Source organism: Telopea speciosissima, chromosome 1, assembly GCF_018873765.1.
Source record: "Telopea speciosissima isolate NSW1024214 ecotype Mountain lineage chromosome 1, Tspe_v1, whole genome shotgun sequence".
In the NCBI taxonomy this organism is placed as follows: domain Eukaryota; kingdom Viridiplantae; phylum Streptophyta; class Magnoliopsida; order Proteales; family Proteaceae; genus Telopea; species Telopea speciosissima.
The window spans coordinates 44,967,340-44,988,511 of NC_057916.1; the positions used below are offsets into that span (position 1 = coordinate 44,967,340).

General features: G+C 45.5%; 1 protein-coding gene across 1 annotated transcript; it reads left to right on the top strand.

Annotated features, from left to right (window-relative positions):
* Nucleotides 1–957: 957 nt before the first annotated feature.
* Nucleotides 958–20,855, top strand: LOC122642552 (cyclic nucleotide-gated ion channel 4). The gene is made up of 7 exons (XM_043836064.1): nt 958–1,689; nt 17,519–17,734; nt 17,847–18,157; nt 18,696–18,804; nt 18,977–19,213; nt 19,987–20,073; nt 20,320–20,855. The coding sequence occupies exons 1-7, from the start codon at nt 1,051–1,053 to the stop codon at nt 20,833–20,835; spliced, it is 2,115 nt and encodes a 704-aa protein (XP_043691999.1). The 5' UTR covers nt 958–1,050; the 3' UTR covers nt 20,836–20,855.
* Nucleotides 20,856–21,172: the final 317 nt, after the last annotated feature.

Genomic DNA, 21,172 nt, shown 5'->3' on the forward strand with positions numbered 1-21,172 from the left:
TCCACTCAACGGCACACTCACCATCAAATTGGGACTCTCCATATCGTCATACTCCACTATAAAAAGAAAGGTACACCACCCTCAGAGGGGACATCTGAACTCATATTGAATAATCACTATTCATCTATTTGCTCAGGAGATCTAACTTTGGCATCGGAGAGCCCTAGGCCGGAACCACACCGGTTCTCTCTGGTGACCCCTTGGTCCTTTTGCAGGTGACGGCACTCGCAGGACCGCCCGACGATTTCTTGACGCAATAGGCTTTATAGAAGACAACTGCTAGTGTAGTTAATTGATACCTTGCCGATAGAGTGTAGGCTCATAGGTGGTCATGGGTATGACTCTTTTGTCTTCACCTTGTGCCATAATACATCCCTTCCCTTATCTCTCTCTCTCTCTCCTAAATTTAAAATTCCTATGGGCAGTCAAACAAGTAGGAAAAAAAAAGGGATTTTTTTATTGACACCTCTCAAGTGTTAAATAATTTGTAATCCTACATTTTTGCCTTTTGATATGTCAAATTTTTTTTCAATAAGGGTAAAAGTGTCATTTCATATGTATACATGAAAAATGTGCATGACATTGACACATTTTCATAATGAGATAATGATATGCCATTTTCAATTTATTTTTTGAAAACCTTTTATACTTAAAATTTTTTTAGAATAAGACATGAGAGAATTAAAGAAAATTACACAAAAAAAGGAAAAAAACAAATTTAGTTTTTTTTGTAGGGTTTGCATCGATAAAAGAATTTGCATTGAATTGCATGTGTGTCATTACTTTCCAAATGAGGGGTAATGCTGGAATTCAAGAAAGCAATTCCATTGAAGATCAAGTTGTCTTATACTATACGAACCCTTTCTGATTCTCCAATTATTGCGTCTGCATTGGACACGATGAGTCCAGACTCCAACATTTGAATATATATTCCCACAAAACAATCAATTAAAACACTCTCCAAGCTCATCTCTCTCTCTCTCTCTCTCTCTCTCTCTCTCTCTCTCTCTCTCTCTGGTATTGATAATTTTGATGATGCTCTGAGACGCCATGGCGAGTGACGATGAAACCTCACATACATCGGATATGGGAAATGAAGAAGATGAAGAGGAAGAAGAAGAGGAGGAAATAGGGTCATATGGGTGTAAAGACATGTTGATGTTAGGCGCATGCGGGCCTGGTAGTCGCAGAACGAGGAGAAGTGAGAGTGGAGGAAGATGGTTTCTAGGGAAAGTATTGAACCCACGAGCCAAGTGGGTTCAGGAATGGAACCGTGTCTTCCTATTGGTCTGCGCAGCAGGACTCTTCGTCGACCCACTCTTCTTCTACGCACTCTCCATAAGCGACACCTGCATGTGCCTCTTCGTAGATGGATGGTTCGCCATAACCGTCACTGTACTTCGTTGCATGACCGACGCCTTACACGTCTGGAACATGTGGCTTCAGTTCAAAATGGCCAAATTACGTCACTCCTCTTCCTCTCACTACAACAACATCACCGGAGAATATGATGACGTAGGACGAGGAGGAGAAGGAGATGCAGAAGACAGCCTTCCGCACCGCTCCTCCACCACCACCACCACCACCACCGCCACCGCCACCGCTCCCGCTCGTTCTATAGCATTCCGATACCTCAAGGCCAAGAAAGGTTTCTTCTTCGATCTCTTCGTTATTCTCCCTTTACCCCAGGTGATGTTTCCTTAATTTCCCTACCATATTTTGTCATTCTTCTTCGATGACAACCAGACAACCTTGTTTTTATCGTCATCTAAGATTCTTTCATATTTTGTTCATGATCACATGAGATAATAAGTTAGAAAAAGCAATTATACCACTTGGCAGTGAAGTTTTGTACTGTAGTGATCGATTATTAGGTCGTGATAACTGCATATCATCAACCATTTAGAGGCCATCTGTAAATTAAGTACTGTGAACTGTGAAGCCTTTGTTTGCTATACTTTGCAGTTTGTACAGTGAAAGACATGTGACCTAACCTAACCGTGGCCTCTTACATACGTTTCTATAACAAATAAACAACCAATATAATTGGAAAGTAAAAAAAAAAAAACAATATAATTGGAAATGGAAAGTACAGAAAAATTTTATGTAAATAGAAAGTACAGAAAATATATGATTCCGTATTCCCCTGTTGATCGAGTGGTGAGTGGTGAGTGGTGAGTGGTGACAGAAATGGTGGGTCATGGCGCTTGGATGTTTCTACTCGTGACCTCTTAATCATAGACAAAGAAGAATAATTCGTAATATACTTGAAGTGAAGTTCCAAATGATATTTTGTGATTGTGGCCACCACCAAACTAGATTAAAGGGTATTATGGTCCATTAGAAATTTGGAATTCCTTGCTACAATGGCAAAATTGTTAACTTTGTCCTTGTTCTTTGGACAAAGTTTTCCTCCATCCATAGAGGACGATTCACCCATTATCTGAGGGTTCACAAACCTCTCTTAGGGTTTTAGTATGTTGCAAAATACCCTCCCTGTACCTATTCCTGCTCTCTCCTGCGCTTCGGTGAATGGGATACTCTGTGAATGCTATCCCATCACCGTGGATAGAGGGAAACTCGGTCCTTGTTCTATTTTATCTTTCGGGTATCAAAAACTTATGAATATGAATAAGAATTAATGGGTATAATGGGATGTTCTCTGTGTCGGAGCGTAGGCTACGCCCAAACACATGGGTTGGATATTCAGGGGGATAGGATGGTCATTTAACCCATTCCCATGTATCTGGCCATATATATATATATATATATATTTTACAATCACATCAGAATTCTCTAGCTGCCTTTTATGGACACATCAAATGGGATCTCTAGGCATTAAATTTCCTATAGGTGTTTGAAAAGAACAAAAAAAATTATATTTTATTCATATGTGAGTGAACTGTGAGGTATAGCATAACCTGTCACTCATTTTCTTTTAAGAGAATTGGTTAATCAAATTTTTATAAAGGCCCATTGCGCATAAAATGTTAGGTGGCCCTCGAAAAATATTTGGGAAGCTTTCTTGGACCTAAACCTTTTTCTCATGAAATGAACTTATCTAATTAATATTAAAATTTAAAAGATATTTTACATGGCCCACATGGCTTCTTGTGTGGACCACTTAATTATGTACCATATAAGAATGATGTAGTAATTTTGACAATTTGACATTTAGATTGATATGAGGCAGTCAAAATTTTAAAGACAAAAGATCAACTTATGCACACCCAATAATGACATTTTCTCTTGTTTGTTTAATCCAGCAATTTGTTTCACATGATTTTTCAAAATTATTTATGGGTTTTGAGAATTTTTAAGTTTTCTTGACCCTGTGTGCCTATGGTTATATCTTTTGATTGCCTACCAATGATCAAGGCTCTCAGCAGGCATGAGTCATGCCTTGATTCCTTGACTGGGCTAGAAAGCCCATTTTTTATGATATATATAGTTTCTCTTTGAGTTTTCTTTCTTGTTTTTTTTTTGTTCTGTCTCTCTTTCATGTTTGCTGGCTTCATCCACTCTTCTTGTACATTTTTTTTCACGGCCAAAGTTTATCTAAAGCTGAGTTCTTTTAATAAAATTTTAAATATTTGACAAAAAAAAAAAAAACTCTATGAGGCCTTAAAACTCAACTTGTGAGAAAGGGTAGAAATGGCAAATCTTGGAGCCATCTATGAAGCCTAAGACCTTATTCAAAATACCAATGACAAAAAATACTAAAAAGAGTAGCATTAACCAATTCTCAATGTATTGGTAAAATTAAAGAAATTGGCATTTGTAAATTTTAAAATTAAACTAACACAATGTGGCAAATTATTATTGTCACAAAGGTTGTTATTTTTTCAAATATCACAAGGTTTTTATTTTGCCATGTGGACATATAATATGTTCATGTCGACCGTTGAAACAAAAAATAGGTCATGGTCTAGATTAGATACGTATCAAATTTCAAAGTTTAATTCAATCGATTACCTTCTTTTGTATTGGCACACATTCCTTATTCTTCCTTGCATTTGTATTAGTACTTTAGATATTACTATGCATTCTCTCAACTCTGAGTGGGAACAAATAGTTTAGATTAAAAATTTTAAAATTTGATGGCTCAGATTTGTCTTGTGCTTTTCCAAAACATAAACTTTGCGTGCCTCTGCGCCAACACAGTGGACCAATAGGAGTATACCCACAAGCAAAACATGGGCATGATTTTGGCCTTTCCATACGGGTGGGACAATCATTTCGTTCCACCCTGTGTTTAGACTCAGGGGCTGATACATCCAAGATTCACCGAACCAGTTAGCGGCTGCCACATGTCACAAATTGACCCGCTCCAGAACCAAGGAGAACCAACCGGGGGTCCCACTCGGGCGTAGCCAGTACCCAGGCGCAGCCTCACCCAGGCGCGGCCTCTCACCCAGGCGTGGTCTCACACCCAGGCACGGCATCGTGGATGTAGACGTGATGTACACAGACACCGAGGCCACTCGTCTATGATCGAATCGTGTCACTACAGATTTATGCCACCACTAGGACTCTGGGCCACCGCTTAGAAGTCACGTCACCCAGACGGATTCAAGCACCCATGACGTTATCACCACACGCGAGTATCTATCCGCCAAGGATCTTGATACCACCAAGACACTCCCTCCCGCTGGGAGATGGCCAATCAGGATAGAGCCCTGCTACCCAGGGCCTCTATCCACTCAACGGCACACTCGCCATCAAACTGGGACTCTCCATATCATCATACTCCACTATAAAAGGAAAGGTACACCACCCTTACAGGGGACATCTGAACTCATATTGAATAATCACTATTCATCTGTTTGCTCAGGAAATCTAACTTTGGCATCGGAGAGCCCTAGGCCGGAATCACACCGGTTCTCTCTGGTGACCCCTTGGTCCTTTTGCAGGTGACGACGCTCGCAAAACCGCTCGACGATTTCTTGACACAACAGATTGGTGCCGTCTGTGGGAACGACACTAGCCATTACATCTACTAGCTCGCTTCCATATTCATTCAATGGCACGAAGGAAGACTACCACCACCAACAACGTAGCGAGGAATGGATCACCACCCTTAGAGTGCTCTCGTCGTGGAGCCAATGAGCAGGACCATGTCCCTTTAGAGGAAGAGATCCCCCTTAATGACCAGTTTGTGGTCGATGAGCCCAACAATGACGAGGCAAACAATGTGATGGTGGAGGTGATACTTGACCCCAATGCCCCAGCAACAGTGGGTCAGATCAACAACCTGCAGCGACAGATCCTCGATAAACAATGACTCTTTCGACACTACTTGACACAGCGTGCGATGTCTCACCGCCGAAGGACGTCGCCGTCAGCAAGGGCAGAGTCTGCACCTCGACAAGAGCCAAACCCTAGGAGATCATCTCCCAGTGGCGTGGGATCAAAGAGACTTGCACTACGGGCAACCCCCACTCCGTAGCGGGGGGAGCCTTCCCAGAGTCCCAGGAGAACAAGAGACCTCCCGCCACGGTCGGAGCATGGGAGGACACCAATACCCAGGACGAGGGTGCCTAGCCCGGAGAGATCGGTCCGGAGGTCTGTGTTTGATGGACGACTGTTACATACCACGACGAAGCCGGACCTACAAAGAGGAAAGCCCCTCACCTTCGCTACAGGATTCATCACGGCGTGACCATTCACCATCCCGCCAACACTCAAGGCAGGAGGGGACATCCAGGAGAGAGCGTGAACGAGGTCACTGTGAACGTCCTGTCAGGCGTGAGAAACACACGGGATGAGGAGCTCGATCGAAGACTCCGCGACCTAGATGAGAAGTTGGAAGGGTTGAAGAAGCAGACCAAAGGCGAGGCACATTCCATACCTAGACAACACCCATTCTCGACAGAGATCATGTTAGCCACACTCCCTTCCAGGTTCCAACTGCCTACCTTTGAACTCTACAGTGGTACCATGGACCCTAATGACCACATCAACTACTTTAATGGCATGATGACACTGTATGGTGGGTCGGGCGTGGTCTCCTGTCGGGCATTCCCTGCATCCCTCAAGGGAGCAGCCACATCATGGTTTTCCAGGCTACGATTGAGATCTATAGGCTAGTTCGAGGAGCTATGCGAACAGTTCATCACCCACTTCCAGAGCAGTGTCAAGCAGAAGAAGACCACCGTCAACCTACTGAACGTGGTACGGAACCCTGGGGAATCTCTCAGGGAGTATGTTAGCAGGTTCACCAAGGAGTCCCTGGAGGTTCGAGACTTGGACGACTAGACCCAGCATGCAGCCCTAGTAGGAGGTATCAGGGACTGGAACTGATCAAGGACCTGGCACGCCATGAGACCAGGACTATGAAAGAGCTCCTGGAGCGGTGCAACGAGTTTGTAAATATGGCCGAGGTACTACAAGCTAGAACGAAGATAATTGAGGCCAAGCCACAGGACAACAAGAGGTCAGTACCTGATGACCGCAAAGAAAGTAAGAGGTCGAGGATAGAGCGTTGACAAGAGAAGGGCAACCACCCATCTGGGAGGACTGACCGTCGCCCAGAGAGAAGTGAGAGAGCAAGCAGGCCTGAGTTCACACCACTGAACACCACCAGGTCCCAGATACTCATGCAGATCCAAGACCGTGACCTACTCCATTGGCCACGACCTATGCTAGCAGGACCAGAGAAGCGAAACCCTAACAAGTACTATCTCTTCCACAAAGAGAATGGGCATGACACAGAGGAGTGCTATCAATTGAAGAAAGAGATAGAACAGCTTGTAAGAGCAGGAAGCTTGAACAAGTATGTGAAGGGGAGACGTGACAACCGCTCAGGCCAAGGAGATAGAGGTCGTGACTGAGACAGAGTAGAACCGAGAAGGGAAGAAAGAAGAACAGATCGAGAGAGAGACCGCCCAGAAGAGCGGAGAGATGCAACAGAACCTAGTGGCACCAAGGGACCTCCCATCCTCACCATACTTGGAGGACCGGGGCAAGAGTCTACCAGAAAGGCTAAAGCCCATACCAGGTTCGTGGGAGTGGCATTGAAGCCAAGCAAGATAGCCAAGACCGAGACGGTGATCTCCTTCTCGAATGAAGACCTGGAAGGACTAAGCTTCCCACATGAGGATGTCCTGGTAGTACAGGTGGAGGTAGCCAACCGACCTGTACACAGGGTACTGATATACACAGGGGCATCTATAGACGTGCTCTCCTTGGACGCCTATCGACAGTTTGGGTTTGGGGATGATCAGTTCAAACCAGAGCCCACTTACCTCCATGGATTCTCAGGTGCCACCGCCTCCATCAGAGGTACCATAGAACTATCCGTCACCTTCGGGGTACACCCTCGATAAGTGACTATCATGGTGAACTTCATGGTTGTCAAGTCCGTGGTATCCTTCAACGGCCTCCTAGGGCGACCATCTCTGATAGCCCTTAGAGGAGTCATATCGCCACTCCACCTGAAGATGAAGTTCCCCATAAAAAATGGGGTAGGTAAAGTCCGAGGAAATTCGAAGAAAGCAAGGGAGTGCTACGCCACCTTCATGAAGAAGAATAATAGTAACACCCGTGGAATGGCACTCTGCCTAGAGAACATGGTCAGTGACTAGAGAGATGAACTGACAGAGAGAAGAGGAAGACCAGTGGAAGACCTCATCCCATGGCCCCTCAGCAGGGACGACCCCTCCAAGGTCGTACAGGTTGGCTCGCTACTAAGCAAGGAACAGAAAGAAGGACTTGGACACCTCCTCCAAGCGAACATAGATGTCTTTGCACGATCGACCCCTGACATGCCTGGAATACCACGTTCCATAGCAGAGCACTGACTATATGTCGACCCAACCAGGAAGCCCATCCAACCGAAGCGGCATCACTTCGCCATTGATCGACAAGCAGCAATCAAGGAAGAGGTCTAGAAGTTGAGCCAGTCAGGGTTCATCAGAAAGGAGAAGTTCCCAACTTGGCTCCCAAACGTGGTCATGGTACCAAAGCCCAATGGGAAGTGGAGGATGTGTGTCTACTACACCGACCTGAACAAGGCATGCCCAAAAGATGAGTACCCACTGCCCAGGATCGACTTACTGATCGACGCCACCACCGGCCATGAGCTTTTGAGTTTTATGGATGCCTACTCTGGGTACAACCAGATCCTAATGCATGAGGGTGATGAGTCCTACACCGCATTTCGGACAGACAAGGAGAACTACTGCTACCATGTCATGCCGTTCGGGCTGAAGAATACAGGGGCCACCTATCAGAGGATGGTCAACAAAATGTTCGAGGAACAGATCGGGCGCAACATGGAGGTATACATGGATGACATGCTCATGAAAAGCATCCACGCCAACCAACACCTGACCGACCTAGAGGAAGCATTCACAGTACTGAGGAAGAACCAGATGAAGCTAAACCCTGCAAAGTGCTCCTTCGGTGTAACGTCAGGAAAATTCCTGGGGTTCATGGTCTCAGTACGTGGAATAGAAGTCAACCCATCCAAGATCAAGGCTATCCAAGAGATGGCACCTCCTCGAACTGTCAGGGAAGTGCAGAGGTTGAATGGAAGGGTCATCGCCCTTTCAAGGTTCATATCACGGGCAGGTGACAAGTGCCTACCATTCTTCAAAACATTGAAGAACCTTCGAAGCCCTAAAGACTTCACATGGACAGAAGAGTGCCAGAAGGCGTTCGAAGAATTGAAGGAATACCTAGAGAGCCCACCACTGCTTGGGCAACCAGAACCTAAAGAAGAATTACAGCTCTACCTGGCTGCCACCCCTGTCGCGATCAGCGTAGTACTGCTGAAGAAAGAAGACAAAGTCCAAAGGCCCATCTACTATGTTAGTCATGTTCTGATCGATGCAGAGACTAGGTACACCAGGATCTAGAAGGTAGCCTATGCATTGGTAATCATGGCTAGGAAGCTACGACTATACTTCCAACCCCATACCATCACAGTCCTCACCGACCTACCTCTGAAGAAGGTACTCCATAGGCCACACGTCTCTGGACGATTGATAGCATGGGCAGTGGATTTAAGTGGGCATGACATCAGGTTCCAACCAAGGATAGCCATCAAAGGTCAAGCCCTGGCAGATTTCATTGCAGAGTGTACCCTATCTGTGATCGAGCCAGAGATAGGGGAACCCGAGGAGAAGGATCGCGGATCGTGGGACATGTTCATTGATGGGTCGAGTAACGCAGCAGGAAGCAGCGCTGGCTTCATATTAACCAGCCCCAAAAGATTCTAGATCCAATACGCTCTCTGATTCACCTTCCAAGCATCCAACAATGAAGCAGAATACGAAGCACTACTAGCTGGACTCCGGATGGCCAAGGCCATCAAAGTCACACACCTATCCACCCAGAGCGACTCCCAGCTTGTGGTGAACCAGGTGAATGGGGAGTATGAGGCGAAAGATGATAGGATGGCATTATATCTTGCACGTGCTCGAGCATTGATCGAGAGTTTCATGAAGTTCGAGATGGTTCAAGTTCCCAGGGATGAGAACGCCGCCGCCGATGCCCTATCCAGGCTAGCCAATGATGAACTCTAAAATTTGGCTAGTGTAGTCTATGTTGAGATTCTGCATGACCCAACGTATAAGGAAAAGCAGATTAACAAAATCGAGGAGGGACCTAGCTGGATGGACCCCATACTCAACTACCTCATGAACGATGTCTTACCAAAAGACAAGGCTGAGGCAAGGAAGATCAGGATGAGAGCTACAAAGTACACCATCCTAGACAGGGTACTGTACAAGCGGGGGACAACAGCACCACTACTCCGATGCCTAGGACCCAAGGGGGCAGCGTACGCCCTAGCAGAAGTCCATGAGGGGATATGTGGAAGTCACATGGGGGGATGAGCCCTAGCATAAAAAATCCTTCGCCAGGGACTGTACTGGCCACGAATGCAAGAGGAGGTCATACAATATGCCAAGAAGTGCGAGCAATGTTAGTTGTTCACCCCAGTACCCCATCTATCCGCCACCAAGCTGACATCAATCCTCAACCCCATACCCTTTGCCATGTGGGGGATGGACATCTTAGGAAACTTTACCACAGCACCGGGAAACAGAAAGTACCTGGTCGTCGTGATTGATTACCTTACCAAGTGGGTCGAAGCTAAACCCTTGGCCAAGATAACAGAGCCAGAGATGGAGAAGTTCGTCCGCGACGACGTCATCTACAGGTTTGGGGTACCACAGATCCTAGTCTCAGACAACGACAAACAATTCAACAACCCCAAATTCCAAGCATTCTGTCAAAGCTACAACAGCGACTATCGGCCTGTATCGGTAGCATACCCATAGGCCAATGGTCAGGTGGAGGTCACCAATAGAACACTGCTGGAAGGAGTCAAGAAAAGGCTAGAGGGAGCTAAAGGAAAATGGGTCGAAGAGCTACCAAGCGTTCTGTGGACATACCGAACTATAGTACGGACACCCACAGGAGAGAGCCCATTTCGCCTAGCATATGGCACTGAAGCATTGGCGCCAGTAGAGGTTTGCGACATGTCCCATAGGGTTCTGCACTTCAACGAACGTACCTATATCGACGGACTAGGGGCGAACCTAGACTTTATAGGTGAGGTCCGTGAGAGAGCACTCCTAAGTAACGTCACCTACCAACAACGTACTGCAAGGTACTATAACACCAGGGTTAAGGAAAGGCTATTCCACCAGGGAGATCTAGTCCTAAGGAGGGCAAGTGCATCACAGCCACAGAAGGCAGGGAAGTTGTCAGCCAACTGGGAAGGGCCTTACATAGTCTCCCAGCAGATACGTTCAGGGACCTACCGCTTGAAGACTCTGGGGGGCAAGAAGGTAGACCGCACCTAGAACTCAGAGCACCTGAAGAAATACTATCAGTAAGGGTAGTAGTAGCAGTGGAAGCATTGAAGCAACACCGCCAGTAAAAGTGATAGTAGCAGTAACAGTAGCAGAGTCGGCGGTCAGCCATGATATACAGTAGGTTTGCAATTTTCAAGGATAATTCGAAAGATTTCCATTTGAAGTAAATAGTTGATTTCGGATATACTTGTCTACTTCTCATACTCGATCGGGTCACCTCTACCACACCAAGGTCCGATGACCACCAAGGCACAATGCCACCAAGGCCCGTAGGCCACCCGACGCAAGGTTCGATGACCAAAAGTCCGCTGACCACCAAAGCACAAGGTCCGTTGACCACCAAGGCATAATGCCACCAAGGCCCGTAGGCTACCCCGGTGCAAGGTCTGATGACCAAAGGTCTACTGACCACCAAAGCACAAGGTCTATTGACCACCAAGGCATAATGCCACCAAGGTCCGATGACCACCAAGGTGCAATACCACCAAGGTCCGATGACCACCAAGGCGCAATGCCACCAAGGTCCGATGACCACCAAGGCACAATGCCACTAAGGTCTGATGACCACCCAGGCGCAAGGCCACCAAGGTCCAATGACCACTAAGGCACAATGCCACTACCAAAGTCCCATGACAGTCAAGGTTCATAGAGCACCAATGCGCAATCAAAGAAAAGCAATAGCGATCACATAGAGAAGTCATAATAGTTACAACTCAAGTTCAAAAAGAAAAGGTTCAAGATGTCTATAAGTTCGATACGGCCATAGGGTCAAGGGACCACAGAGGGGTGGGTCACCTCCGACCAGGCAGGAGACATCAGGTCCACCTCGAGAAGGCACGCAGTAGCACCCCCCTCAGGCAGGGTAGTCTCCACCTTTGGCACTGGAACGCTCGCCACCACTGCAACACCAGGAAGCGCCACAACAAACTCAGAGAACCCTAGGATGGAGAAGTCATAACCGGGGGTCACCTCCAGGACACAAGTGGCTAAGTCCCAGATCCCTCCCTCATACGTCGGGTGAAGCTGTGCCTGATACAACGCAGAGAACATCGGGGATGCCTGGAACTCAGCCACAGCTCGCTCGCTTGCAGATGCCAGCTCCGCCTCATGACTCCCCCTCAACAAATGAAGCTCCTCCTCCAAGGCAAGAACCCTGGCTGAACTCTTGGCTGCATCGACAGAGGTCACTCGAAGCTCCTCAGACGCCTCCAGGAGCTTCCCGGACACCACCGCAAGCTCCTTCGATGCCCTCTGCACGTAGGCCTTGGCCCTCTCACAGGCATCGATATGTCCCTGAAGCTCCCTCTCCACATCACGCAGGGTGTGCTGTATCTGCACCTCGCGAGAAGCATGACCCTCCAGTCGAAGCACCGCCTCAGCAACACGGTGATGGACCTACAATTAGAATGACAAGCGATAAACACTCTAAGTATAAGAGAAGCAGCGAACATGATGAAACCAAAAGGAATAACTCACTGAAGCCATATCATAGTAGAGAGTCTGGGCCAGACACGCATCGCTAAGCCTCTGTAAGGCTACCCTCGCTGTAGGAAGCCTCCCCTTGTCCACCCATTCCTACGACACGCCGGACCCAGCCAAGGTCAAACCCTCCGACAAGCCCAAGGTGATCACCAGGGACTCATCCATAGCGGGAAGATTAGTGGCAGTACCACCAGAGGAACTTACCCCTTTCCCATTAGAGAGGGCCAATGTAGAAGACCCGGAGAGGGCGACAGTAGGAGGTGGAGGCACAGAGCCCGAAACACCATCATCATCAGGAGAAGTATGGGGAAGGAGGAAACGGACACCAGAGCTCGTCACATGTGGATGTCCTGGACCACCCTTCTGCTTCTCCCCAACGGCCATAGGTGTGGAAGAACCACCAACATCTGTTACTCCAGCAGATGAACCACCCTGAGAAGCGGCCTTCTTCTGTAGATTACCATGGAGCAAACTGAAATCCGAACGCATATCCATTGCATGACAACATCAAGCCAAGACCGCCCAACTAGTCAGATGACGTACATATTAAAATACAAGCATGCCAATCAAGTACAAAAGTTAGTGCTCTTACCAGGACTCAGCTTCCAAAGGGACAGAAGGCCTCCGAGTCCAACTCCTGGACGTGGAATGGATCGTGACCCAGGCACTGCTTGAGGGAGTCACCCTCAAAATCACTCAGCTCAAGCCCCCGATTGACCCTCTTGAGGTCAATGATTTCCCTAACAGTTTGTAGTGGACATCGGGGGACCATGGAAAAAAAGAAGCGATCCCTCCAATACTTCACGTTGCTAGTGATCCCTGTGAGAAGCTCCAAAGAGGCATAGGGCCCCTTGAGTACGCGGTGAGTAAAGTGATAACAACCATGATTCCCCTTCTTCAGCAGATAAAAGTGGGAGAACAGGGGAACAGTGGTAGCACGCCCCATGCGGGCAAAAAATACATAGAAACCTAGGATCACCCTCCAAGAATTGGGCAACACCTACCCAGGGGTGAGGTGCCAATGCTCTAGCACCAACTCGACAAAGCGAGAGATAGGAAGGCGAATGCCCTGGAGGAAAAAGGCACGGTAGAGATAGATCTCATCTGCACGGTGAGAGAAGGCATACTCGCCCGGTCCGGGAATACATAACATGACCTCAGCGGGAATGTGGAACTCCTCACGAAGGGAGACCAAGTCGGAAGGGGACAAGATACTAGCAACATGACCCAACATATCAGCAGGACCGACGACTGAGGACGCCACCCCAGAAGGCCTACGATCCCTACCAGGACTAGAGACACTAGAAGGTCCCACACCCCCATCACTAGCACTGGGGGAAGGTACAGAGGATGGAGTACACACAGAAGAAGGCGATATTGGGGAACGCTCCTCTGAAGATCCAACCCCGACCGCGACAAGGCCAGGGTCATTAGGAGACGACATGAATGACAAGAGAAGAATAGACTACTTACTCGAGAAAGCGATCTCCCTCAAAGACAAGAAGCTAGCAAGAAAAATGAAATGAAGACCACCCGCAAAGTATAAATAGCAGATCCGTCACAGACAAGAAGAAAGAGAGTGGAGAAGCATGAGGGTCCATCGCACCCATGGGCGCTGCCTCCCACGGGGGCAACCTCACACCCATAGGCGCTGCCACACTCGCAGGCGCGGCCATCCAAGGCACGGCCTCAGGGCGCGGCCTCACACCTATAGGCGCGGCCACACCTACGGGCGCTGCCTCACCTAGGTGCGGCCCTGCATAAAAAAAAAAAAGAAAAGGGGTTGAACTTACCTTAAGGGGAGGGCGATCGCACGGGAGAGCAGACATACGGTGACGTGACCACACCACGGGCACGATCAAGTGACAGAGACCACCAAATGCAAGGCACTCAAGCCGACCACCACTCAAGCCCTCCAAGTAAGCAATGCACTAAGTGAGCACAAAACATGCACAGGGACCCAAAACCAAAGGAAGAAAAACCATAAAGTTGACACTAGTTTAGGTGACCCAAGGACAAGCACATGGTGGGCACCAAAAAGATGGCAAAAGACAAAAGTGCAATGCAAAGGAGAAAGTGGGAGACAAAAAGTAAGAAAGAGAAATGATGAGGAAAAATGAGAAGTGAAAAAAGATAAAGTGAAGAAGAGGGACATATATCTACAAAAAATAAAGCCAAAAAGCAGAAGGAAAAGTGTAAGAGGAAAGGTTTGAACCTCCAGCCTCGCCTACCTCACTAACAGATTTACAGGCAAGCCCCACAAAGAAAGTTCATTCGCAGTGGACCCCTCACTGTATAAAGACATCTACTCTCTTGGACATCCTATCTCAAGAGAGTGGGGGGCAAATGATACATCCAAGATTCACCGAATTGGTCAACGGCTGCCATGTGTCACAAAGCGACCTGCTCTAGAACCAAGGAGAACCAACCGGGGGTCCCACCCGGGCGGGCGCGGCCAGCCTCACCCAGGCGTGTCCTGCACCCAGGCACGGCCTCACCCAGGAGTGGTCTCACACCCAGGCGTGGCCTGCACCCAGGCGCGGCCTCACCCAGGCGTGGTCTCACACCCAGGCGCGGCATCGTGGACGCAGACATGATGTACACGGACACCGAGGCCACTCGTCTATGACCCAATCGTGTCACTACAGACTTATGCCACCACCAGGACTTTTGGCCACCGCTTAGAAGTCACGTCACCCAGATGGATTCAAGCACCCATGACGTTATCACCACACGCGAGTATCTATCCGCCAAGGATCTTGATACCACCAGGTCACTCCCTCCCACGGGGAGATGGCCAATCAGGATAGGGCCCTGCTACCCAGGGCCTCTATCCACTCAACAGCACACTCGCCATCAAATTGGGACTCTCCATATCATCATACTCCACTATAAAAGGAAAGGTACACCACCCTCAGAGGGGACATCTGAACTCATATTGAATAATCACTATTCATCTGTTTGCTCCGGAGATCTAACTTTGGCATCGGAGAGCCCTAGGCCGGAACCACACCGGTTCTCTCTGGTGACCCCTTGGTCCTTTTGCAGGTGACAGCGCTCGCAGGACCGCCCAATGATTTCTTGACGCAATAGGGGCCATGCCACCTACCCCTCCTCCAAAAAAATAAATAAATAAATAAATATAAAAATAATGACGGACAGAAGGCTGGATTGAGCCCAAGCAAATATATCGATTGAGTCTCTCTCTCTCTCTCTCTCTCTCTCTCTCTCTCTCTCTCTCTCTCTCGGTGAAACAACCGTTTATTTTATTCAGCCTTGGGGAATGCTTTGATTCTCTCAAGCCATGAAGTAGACAAACAGTGTAAGAGGACATTTGCAGGCTATCTGTTATTTATGCCACAAGGCAGTATTGATGGCACTTAAACTTACTAACTATCTTTTATCAGCTTGTCGTGTTATATCTTCAGTTAAATTGAACATTGCCACTTATTAAAATAAAATTTATAGAAATTGTTTGAGAAACTTTGGAAACAGCCTCTCTGGCAAAATGGGGGTAAGGTTGCATACATTATGATATCTTCCCTAGACCTTGTAGTGACAGGAGCCTTATGCACTGGATACGCCTTTTGTTATAGAAATTATTTGAAAAAGTCAACTCGATTTGATGAACAAGTACCATTAGTAAGGAGGTAGATGATCGAAGATCCCATATATTGGAGTTCATACAATTAAAATAGGTCATTAGATTTTGACATATAATCTCTCTATGATATTCTTCATCTATCCAATAGTCAAACTGACCTAATCATCAGCCCATGTGGTAGAACATGAAAGAATTTAAGAATGGCCGCCTTGGTCCTTTTTCCCATTAGAAAAATATACAATAGAAAATTTTGGGGAAAAAAAGAGTATAAGCCAACATTCTCTATACTTCTTACACTTTTTTTGGGGGACAATTCAGATCGTCTGCGGTGTAGCTGCCCGTAGCGGCCTGTGCGGCATAGACTAGGCCGCACGCGCAATGACCACCTTACCCCCGCTCGGGCAAGGCGTTTGGGCAGGAGTAAGGCAGTCTTTGCACACGCGGCTAAGTCTACGCTGCTCAGGCCGCTACGGGCAACGTGCCGTAGAGGATCTGGATCCCAAAAAGATTACTCAGGTTGACTTTCCTAGTAATTAAGGTAAAGAAGTTATTGATATTAATAGTGCTTTCCACATAGGACTATTTGTTAGTCATTTTGACTGTTGGATAGATGGAGAATTCCTTAGGTACACCATATGTTAAGTATATTGGTCCATTTTAATTGTATGGCTCATGATATATGAGGTTCCTCCTTTTTTCAATGGTTATTATTTTTTTAATAGAATTAATTTTTTCAAAGAATTCAGAAAGTAAAAGTTTGACATGTGACGATATTTGTTTGGATGAAAGTTATAAAATGTGTAATGATGTTGTAGACAATTTGTCCAAAAAATTTCGGTTTAACATACACTACCATATATTGGGAATATCCACACTTAAACCAATAAAATAAAAAAAAGATCTCTCCATAAGCTAAGGTCATGGTTATTTGTTATGTGGATTGCTAATTCCATCGTTTTAACTGTTGAGCAATAGGACATGCTTCAGATGGATCATGTGACAGTTCTCGTTTTCCATTACAACTATTTGGTTCTCCATGTATTTGACTTTTTCCTTTGTATTTTCAACAGTTGAATTATTCTCAAAATTATTCATTTTCTAAACTTTTTTCAAAAACTTTATTTATCTGCATGATGATAAAGTGTGGATCACGTCAAAACTTGCCACATGACTAGAGTTTGATGTCAAATTTTTGTCCTAGAAGTTTGGTGTCAACAAAGCTACAATATTTTACGGGACAAAAGAATTTATTCGCATGACCCTAAGTATTTTCCTTGTGGTAACTATATCGACACCAAACTTTATGGACATGATTTGGAGTTAACCACCAATTCATTTGGTAAGTTCTGAGACAAATAAAGCTTCGAAAAATGATTGAAAAATCTATTTTGATAAAATATTTTTAACTGTAAAAAATACAAGGATAAAAATTTAATTTTTTGGTAAGTCATATAGCTGAAATGACTCCAGATGACTGTTCTTTAAAATAATAATCCATTCAACATAAATAATGTTCTCCATTTGCCCAAAAGGAAATGCAAAGAAGACTACCTTGAGCATTTGATAAATGCAGGCCAGCTAAAGAGTATCTATACGAGTGCAGGTTGTGCTATGGATAGCGATTCCTTCACTGCTAGAGAGAGGATCAACGACGTTTGTGATGACGGTGTTGTTGATAATATTTCTATTTCAATACCTTCCTAAGATTTGGCACTCCGTCTGCCTCTTACGTCGAATGCAGAGCCTTTCTGGTTATATCTTCGGCACTGTTTGGTGGAGCATTGCCCTCAACCTCATGGCCTACTTCGTTGCATCCCATGTCAGTACTTCTTCTTCTTCTTGTTCTTACTTTCTCTCGACAACCCGTCATCCTTTACAACATTAATTTCACCATAAAATTATTAACATCTCCATATATTGTGTGTGTGCAGGCGGCCGGTGCATGTTGGTATTTGCTAGGCCTCCAAAGAGCTTCCAAGTGCCTGAAAGAACAATGCAATATCACTCCGGGCTGTGGATTGAGGACATTAGCATGTGAAAAACCCATCTACTATGGAACCGGCATGGTGAGAGACCATCAGAGATTGGCTTGGGGAGAGAACAAACATGTTAGGTCTACGTGCATTGAGAACGCTGATAATTTTGACTATGGAGCTTACAAATGGACTGTCCAATTGGTCACAAATGACAGTCGTTTGGAGAAAATACTTTTTCCCATCTTCTGGGGCCTAATGACCCTCAGGTTAGTCTCTCTATATGTCCCTCCCCCCCCATGATATTTTTTCTTCGTCTTCCCCCTATTTTCCCTACCCCTTTGTGCTTTATTAAGCTTTCATCTTAAAACAAATTAGTTCAAAGTGGGGTGGCCTCTTGTAACTCTTATACTTGATAATCGGAGCACTCACAGTCGATGTGAGATTACATCAATATTCCCCCTCACGTGCAATCCTTCATATGGGTGAGGCAGGGTCTATCATCGACGGAGGCCCAACATACCCACTCTAATACCATATTAGGTTTCTATCCTAAAACCAATTGATTCAAAGTGGGGTGACCTCTTGTGACTCTTATACTTGATAGTCAGAACAACCACAGGCGCCAAGGAACCACCTCAATATACTTTTATACATATATTTAAACTCGAATATGAACTTACATAGAAATGTATATCCATTTGATGTTTAAGTCACTGAACCATGATGATATCAAGTGGGGTTTAACTTCATTAATAATGTATGATGTTCTCTAAATAATTCAAATTTCGTCTGTGTTGAAATCAGTACATTTGGAAACCTGGAGAGCACAACTGAATGGCTGGAAGTTCTTTTCAACATCATCATCCTAACAAGTGGCCTCCTTCTAGTGACCATGTTGATTGGAAATATCAAGGTAATGGTATGATCATTATTAGGGTTTACTCTTGAGCTAACCATTATTGTAAGCTTAGACCAGCAATATATAAGCATCAAATCACCAAGCAAAAGAGTGATTGCCATGCAATTGCTTATTTACTTATTGGTGTCGATAGAAATTTTGCATGTTTTGATCATATGGGATACAGGTTTTCTTACATGCAACGACATCAAAGAAGCAAGCAATGCAAATGAAGATGAGGAATGTAGAGTGGTGGATGAAGCGGAGACGCTTGCCACAGGGATTCCGGCAGAGGGTACGTCAATATGAGCGACAATGCTGGGCGGCGATGCGAGGAGTTGATGAATGTGAAATGATCCGAAACCTCCCTGAGGGTCTAAGGAGGGACATCAAATATCATCTCTGTCTTGACCTAGTGCGGCAGGTAACACTTCTGATTTTTAATCACTTCTCACTCTAATTAAGCATATAGCGTTTGTGACTGGACTCTTTGGTCTTAATTATAATCACTGCTTTTGGTGTTTAATGGCAAGATTAAAAGAGTGGTCATTCCCTAGACAGGGAACGCATCTGATGGGATATTGATGTGATCATTAAAAATTATTCCTATTTCTTTGTTATTCTCTGCTTATTTACTTACAATATAATTAGGATCTCTTCAATTAATTCCTCACTTGAAGAACAGAACAGCCCAAAGTCGGCCTGCACTCAATTGGCTAGAACAGCCCAAACAGCCCACTTTTAATGCCCCCATTCCCACATAACTAGTGAGAGAGAAAACAATTTTGGCTGTGTTTGGTATGCATCCACGAGAAAGATTTTGGGATTAGAATGCATTTTAATACCTGGTTCTTCTTTATTTTTTTGCTTGAGAATGCGTTCTAGACCTAGAATCTATTCTGAGAATACATACCTAACACACTCAAAATCTAACAATTTACACACAACCCACTCATGCAAACATCTTCTTATTGGCCAAATATTCTCTGTGTCAGGGGCACAGGCTGCACCCAGTCACATGGGGGTGGGTGAAAAATGACAACCCTGCCCCTCTGAATGGTAGGAATACCCAGCCCATGTGTTTGGGCGCAGGCTGCGCTGCGGCACTGAGAACATCAATCCTATTTCATTTGCCTGAAAAAAGGTGAGAAAACATTGTTCTTTTTTTTTGTGATAATGGAGAAAATATTGTTTCAGGTACCGTTATTTCAACATATGGATGAATTGGTCCTAGAGAACATATGTGACCGTGTGAAGTCCCTCATATTCCCTAAGGGAGAAACGGTGAGTAATAGTAGTAGCACTATTTATTCTGGTGTTTTGGGTATGTTTGAACGTTAATTCTGTATTTTTTTTTTTTTTTCTGGAGAAAAGTTCTTTATGAGTGACACAGGGGCCACACTCGGGCATACGAGGGTGAAATGACCGCCCCGCCCCGCCCCGCCCCAGAGATGCCATCTCATTCTTTTTACTCTTAATTCTATTTTACTGACATACAAAATAAAATAAAATAAAATAAACTACATACAGATAACGAGAGAAGGTGATCCAGTTCGAAGAATGATATTTGTTGTCAGGGGACATCTACAAAGCAGCCAAGTTCTAAGAGATGGCGTGAAGAGTTGTTGCATGCTAGGGCCGGGCAATTTCAGTGGAGATGAATTGCTTTCATGGTGCCTCAGAAGACCATTTGTGGAACGTCTACCTCCTTCATCATCCACATTAGTTACACTTGAGACAACAGAAGCATTTGGACTTGAAGCTGAAGATGTGAAATATGTGACACAACATTTCCGATACACATTTGTTAATGAGAAAGTGAGGAGAAGCGCAAGGTACTACTCTCCTGGATGGAGAACTTGGGCAGCTGTGGCTATTCAATTAGCTTGGAGAAGGTACAGACACAGGTTAACACTTACGTCCTTATCGTTTATACGCCCAAGAAGGCCTCTATCACGTTGTTCTTCCTTAGGGGAAGACAGACTTCGGCTTTATACCGCTTTGTTGACATCACCAAAACCCAACCAAGATGATTTCTCCTTCTGAGGTATTCCAATTACACTGGAGTACTAATATATTACCTGTGTTTAAATTTCTCTCAGTTTACGCTTTCTTCCATTCTTCCTTTTAAACTCTCTGATTTTGTACAGATCCCCGAAGATGGAAAACGTTTGTCATTTGAATAAATCCTTGTGACTATAGTGCTCCAATTTTGTATCACAAAAAAAACAAAGGCATTCTTGTTTGTGAAAAATGGGTGTACATGGAGGTATATTATTAAAGATGTGTCTGAAAATTGACACATGACCAACCAATCTGGATCAGTCCCTCATATCCGACGGATAGAATTTCTCAATCATGCCTCGACATGGAAAAAGTAGAT